General features: G+C 36.8%; 1 protein-coding gene across 3 annotated transcripts in view; it reads right to left on the bottom strand.

The window, feature by feature from the left end:
• Positions 1 to 1,897: 1,897 nt before the first annotated feature.
• The window catches only part of LOC140341466 (cyclic AMP receptor-like protein A), a 254,906-nt gene continuing 250,300 nt past the window's right edge, over positions 1,898 to 6,503 (bottom strand). For all 3 annotated transcript variants that reach the window (XM_072427262.1, XM_072427271.1, XM_072427280.1), the window contains one exon: positions 1,898 to 4,286. In XM_072427262.1, coding sequence (XP_072283363.1) covers positions 4,125 to 4,286 — 162 coding nt within the window. In that variant the 3' untranslated portion in view covers positions 1,898 to 4,124. The remainder of the gene's footprint in view (positions 4,287 to 6,503) is intronic.

Genomic DNA, 6,503 nt, shown 5'->3' on the forward strand with positions numbered 1-6,503 from the left:
CGTTAAACCTAATAAACATAGGTTATGGAGAGACGTTTATTTTCCTGCCTACTTTTCTGTTATTTATTATCTTAACTTACAATGTTCTTGAGAACATTGAGAAAAAAATACAATAATGAACCTCACCTGTTGTGTGTTGTTCTTTTCCCAATTAGTCCAAGTGGTTACAGCATTCTAGTTATATACACAGTTAATATGTGATACATGTAAATGTATGATAATTTTGTTAGACTGCTACTTTTTCTTTTTTTATGTGCTCGATAGCTTTATTCTTGCTCATCACTACCTGAACTCAAATAAATTATTTGCCTATTTCTAATTATCAGCATCATTTAGAGACCGTGTTTGTAGTCACATGAACTGTAAAAAAAACCTGTATTGATCTTTGGTTAATACCTACAGGTGTATTTACCGAATCAACTAATGCGAACATTCTGATTTTTAAATATTCTGATGGGACACAGCAAAAGTTCTACACAAGGTAATTTTGGACCTTGCATTTTCTGCAGCTGGGGGCTCCATTTGTCAATTTCTTCTAATTGTTGTCCCTACATTTTGAATGGTCTAAATTCCCCTGCTTACAAAAGCACAGACGTTGTAAGGGGTGCATAATTAATGTGTTATCTTTGTCGTTAACACCCAGACACGACAGGAGTATGCAACTCAGTTGGAGCTGTAGGAAAAAGGGTCATAAGTGATTTTTTTTTCTTAGACTAATAGATATCAACCTTGCAGTACATCGCTGAAATTGGGATAAACATAAAGAGCCTTGTTTGAGGACTATGTTTTAACCTTATAATGGTGCATCCCGTCTGGTGTTTTGTGGAAAAGAGCTTTTACCTCCCTTGCCCTAATCCCCTGTGATTGAAAAGGGTAAGGCAGCCCTTTTCTCCACCAATAAACCCCTGATGAAGCAGTTCACCTGTGAAACGTGTGGGAGAGAAATTTTTTGAGGTTATAATTATAGTAAGAAAGCAATTGATATAACCTATGCAATGCTGATAATTTAAAGAACATGTGAACAATAATGTAAACGATATACATGATGTAACTAAATAGCCTCATGGAGTAGAGAGATACACACTGTTTTTAATATCTTGTAAATACTGATTTGATGTTTTAATATATAATAATACAAAAAAAAGAATGAATTTTAACAACTGAAGTTGTCATTGGTTGAAGAGATGAGCCTTAAAAGTCCCATTGGAAAAAAACTATACCTAATGAATGAAAAGGCATGAATATCCTTGGGTACCCTATTCTGTAAACTGTTATCTTTTTTGTTTTTATTTATTCTAGACTGGACTTAAATGGTTAAATTATTGTTTTGTTTATATTTAGCCAAATATGACATACCACGTTTATATTTTGTATTGCAGCCAGCAGTTGGAGGTCTAGGTTCCAATGCAAAACTTGTTTACAACATTCAATAGCTCAACCAGAAATATATGTGCATATCATATCATTTGTTATAAATCATTTGTTATCTGAACTGAATAGCTAAACTATATAATATTGTAGCTTACCAGTCCTTGATGTGGTGGCTGCATTTCTTTTCTTTTTCTTTTTGGTCACTTGGTAGTCCTGTCAATAACATAGGGGATCCAGCCCCCAGGGTACTTACTCTCTGTGCTGCATCTAAGAGTCAAGATGTCAAGCTAGGACAGGAACAGTGTCAAAAAATAAGAACTACAAAGATTTCAGTGCATTACAGGCTGAAAGCACATTAAGTTACAAGTTCACTGTATTTCTGGTACTGGAATCCACCGGTACTGTATTATTATGTGAATATTTAAACAAACCAAACAAAACACCCACAATAAATATATACCAAACCAAAAACACTTTAAGAGGATTGTTTTCAAAGTTTTAGTTAGAAAGACAGTTTGAAGGCAAGCAGTTTTGGTTCACTTTATTTGTAATACAAAGAATTGAAATACCTATCAAAGGAAATGTATAAAACGTCAGTCATAAAAGCCTATACATGTAAAAAATAAAACATTAAATACTTTTAAAGTTTAGCCTTAAGGTGGGACATACACTTTGGATGACAGTCTCTGCCATGCATCAGGTAGAACATCTTGACAAGTTGCTATGTCTTTCCAGATACATCTACACCAGAGGTGTCTGTAACATTTTTTAATATGCATAAATGAAAATAGCTCCCCAATGCTGACTGGTGTAGATGCCTAGCTGCCTGTATAATTGATTACCCTCTAGTGCCTACAGTCAGTTTTACCATACCAAAAGTGATGCAAGCAGAGGTCAGGCTTGGAGTATAATCCCCATTTACCCTTCACCTTTTCAACACAATAAATTTCAAACCTACAACTAATCACAGAAATGTATAATATACCTGGCAAATGTTTAGGCCTAAAACAATTTTAGCACACGTCAGATGATTTTTGTCTGAAATGAACGGTCATGCTCATCTCGGGCAAAAATCTGACTGACGTGTACAGTGGTCCCCCAACACTATTCATCAATCTGTCCTGTCAGACTGATGAATACCCAATTAGGGAAGTACAGCGGGATGTCACTCCCTTGTTCCCTTCTTTGCCCTTTTCACAGAACAGTATGGCACCGTTTGTACAGTGCCCATTTGTTCTCCAGTCACTGGAATCAATCCTGAAACATCAATTCCAATGACAATGATCTGATGTAAAAGAACTGCCTTACTACAACTGAAGATTTCTGTGTGGATCACCTTTGAAGGAAAAGCCTCCAGAGAAAGCTGGGTAGGTATGATTAGGACATGAGGCACTAACAGTCAAGTGCTATTGTTATGTGGAGTAATCATTATAGATAGCTTTAAAGGGGGAAATTGCACAGTCAAGTTTGATGTTATTAGAAGCTGTAATCTCAAGTCAGTAAAAAGACTGCTGGATCTGGCCTCAGTGGGTTCTATTAATCAAGGGTGGAGTGTAACACTGGAACCATAGCTATATCTTCTGCAGGTGGCCAAATAATCAGTAAAGGGTGTTTCTGTGATCATTTTTCGCCTTTAACATTTAGTTAATGCCCAAGGACATATGTAATTAATGTGAATCAATAGACAAAGGTAAAGAGCCCATGCAGTACCCTGACCTCTCTCTTGGTCTATATTATGAAACTGGAGTCAAACATCAAAAATCTCTTTCATTTTGTCCCCAAATAGCATTAAGAGGAAACAGGAAAAGATTTGTGCAATCTGCCAGTCAGACAGGGAGTGAAGGGGGTGCTTGATGATGGCACCATTTGAATATTACAAACCAGGATTACAGTTAGGGGATTATGAGAAATGTCTTGACTACCAAAATTGCTGAGTAATTTCCATTTATATACTGGGTTGCAGTCTACACAGCCCCACCCCCTCTGTTCCCATGTGACTATACTATGGATGGAAAGTAAAGACTTCTTGCCAAGATTGCTATATAGAAAATGTCATTTTGCCTTGAATACCCAAAGTTCAAGTTTGTTTTAAGTGTATTGCCCCTATATATAAAAAAAAAAAAAAATCACATGCAACAAGTAACAACTGTCATTGTACAATTTCTAGTATTATGAAATCTATATTTAATAATAATGTTTTGTCCACTTTTAATGTATCAATTTTATTTGTGGTTGCTTTATACTGGCTAGAATAGAAAAAATAATGTAACTTAACAGCAACAACTCAAAAAGAAATACTTTCAGCTGACTAGTTTGAAGTCATCCCTGTTTATGCAGTCCGAGTAGATCCCACAGGAGAATGAGTATACGATTTGTATTTGTGTTTTTGTGTAAAGCACAGGTTTGTTTTTGTTCATTAACCTCAAGAGACAAGCATATCCTTTAGATTGTTAGATAAGAAAATGCTGGGCATGCACCTCTCAGCATTTCCAGATAGGTAGGGCCACCAAATGTTTTGTCTTGAGATTTTCTGTTGGTATGACCCCAGCGAGTCTTGTGGCTGTGTTGCAGTCAGAAGCTCCGGTTCTACAACATTAAATATTTACAAGTTAGTATTAATAATGGAGGATGACAGCTCCATAATCAGGCATTCCAAGGTTGTCTTTGCCTTCCGCATTTTTCTTTCAAGCAGTGCATATTCAGTGGGGACTGGGGCATTCTTTTAGCTTTTGGCTTCATTCAAACAGAAATGGTCAGGGTCCTTTGTCCCTTAATGTCATGGATGGCATGGAGAATACGATGTTATCTTCGTCAGAATCTGAATCTTCTTCATCTATGTGACTCCTGTACCGCACATTGGCAATATGATATTCCGTGATCTTTGTGCTGTCACAGAGTCTAGACTGGAAAGCCAACTGCAAAACCAGAAAAAGAAATAGATGTTTCAGTTTGTTCAGGACTGCTGCTGTATTCATTCAGGTTAAGGTGCCCTTTTTGTCATTTGGGGTTCTGCTTATGCAAAAAAAGGAGAACTTTATAAAAAAATATGCAAATATTTTTAAAACCTTTTTATCTAAAAATGAGTGTATTGAACATAATAACTATTTACTTACATTATTTTTTGTATGCCCATATAATAGGCTCGGTCTTTCTCTACCCCCAAATAGAGTGCTTAGGTGCTAGGGTAACTGGCAAAGGTAATCTTACTTTTTTCTGTGAATTAAAGCTAAATTTCATGTAATCTATCTAACACACAGCTAAAATGCATGTGACTACACTACAGCAAAGCAATATAGCATGGTCAAGGATACATGCACAGCCTGTAATTGGACAATAAAGAAGCAGCAACACCCTGATTAGGTAATCTCTGTCCTCCCTGTCCTACAACTATAGTCACAGTGATAGCAACAAAGTACTGATTTTCTTCACCTGAGCGCTGTACACATAGCGCTGTTCTGTTCTATGGAGAGGGGAGAAGGGAAAATGAACTAGCAGCCACCCACTGTGCTCTCCTTCCTTGACATGTATACCGTTCGGTCCCCATCAGTCAAACATTGATCTGTCTTGACAGATCAATGAACATCATCAACCACTGTACACATGTCAGATTTTCACCCAAAACAAGCACAACTGTTCATATTGGGCGATATTCATCTGATGTGCATACATAGCTTTAGTCTGCATGCATCTTTGCAGCATAACAGGAGGCTAATATTAAGACATCTTCTTCTGTTTATGTGAGTTCTGGGCAGAGGCAGAGGCTTGGAAAAAGGGAGGAAATAACACCCTGGCTGCACTTGGAGAAAAACTACCCATCCCTGCAAGTAAGTAAATAGTGCTTTTTTCAGCTTTAGGAATTCGGGAGCAGTAGTGAGGTGGGGACAACTTTATATCCACAAAAGATGACAATTCACAGTACGATAATATTGCAAGATGAAGATGTGGAAACAAATCACCATGTATGAAGTGAATAACATCTGCTAAACATCATCCTATTCACCAGTCATTTAAACTGTTTCTATACAGATCTGATCAGATGAGCACTGATGTTCAGTGAGTCTCAGAAAAAATAAGTGTCAGAAAGGAAAAATAGGTTTACTACTCATATCAGACACCCAACTGCTTGCTTTAATTTTATGTCTCCTAAACAAAAACATTTGGGATTTGCGGAATTTGGTATTGTTGCCCAAACCTTTACTCCGGGTTTGTGTGAGCTTTTTTTATTTTATTATTATATTATTTGAAGGGTATATAATAGAAGGTTTCAGATTTCTGCTTTTCTTTGACAATAATCATACTCATTCTTGTCACAACCGCCACCACCAAGCCTAAAGAAAAATAAACCAAACTGTGGACGTACTTGTCAGTTGCACAAAGGGATAATTTAAGGATCTGACATTTTCATTTAGAACGATCTAAATCCCTTGTGTATGATCCTCCTAAACACAATTTTTTGCCTGGAGGTTGAATAAAGAATAAATTACCATTAAGCCAAACTTGAAGGTTGACAATGTAATATACTGCAGCTTACCAGCCTTACCAGATACATTTGATGCATTAGTTTTTCTAGACTTTTTTTCTGTTGTCACCTAGTAACTCTACCAATACCATACTTCCTGTCCTAGGATGGCAACACCAACATACAGGACTATAATTTAACTAAAGAGCAACAATGTCACCCTAGGACATGACGTGTATTAGCACTATAGAATGCCTCACCTTCTCCTTAATTCCATAATATCAGGGAATGTTACACTGTTCAGGATACATGAAGTTACAAAAACACTGGGTTTCTTTCAGAATCAAAAGGCATTTTCAAAAAGTAACTAGCAGAAAATCTTGTAAAAGCCTGGAAAAAAGAAAAATAATGCAGACGTCACATCTAATAACTGAAATGCTGCTGGGTTGGTTTTGGATATTTTGAACCTGAATTTCTTCATTTGCCGTGGTTTTGTGCTTTAAACATGTATATAGCGCCGAAATGATGAAACCACATGCCTTCTTATCAACATATGAGAGGAGTCCAAGCTGCTACTCTTCTTAGCAGCTTTCTAACTTTACCTTACAATAATACAGTCTGCCCCTCCTAAGATCCTCTTTTTTGCACAAAGGTACCACAGTTCTGGGTCAAT

This window comes from Pyxicephalus adspersus, chromosome 1, assembly GCF_032062135.1.
Source record: "Pyxicephalus adspersus chromosome 1, UCB_Pads_2.0, whole genome shotgun sequence".
Classification (NCBI taxonomy): Eukaryota; Metazoa; Chordata; class Amphibia; order Anura; family Pyxicephalidae; genus Pyxicephalus; species Pyxicephalus adspersus.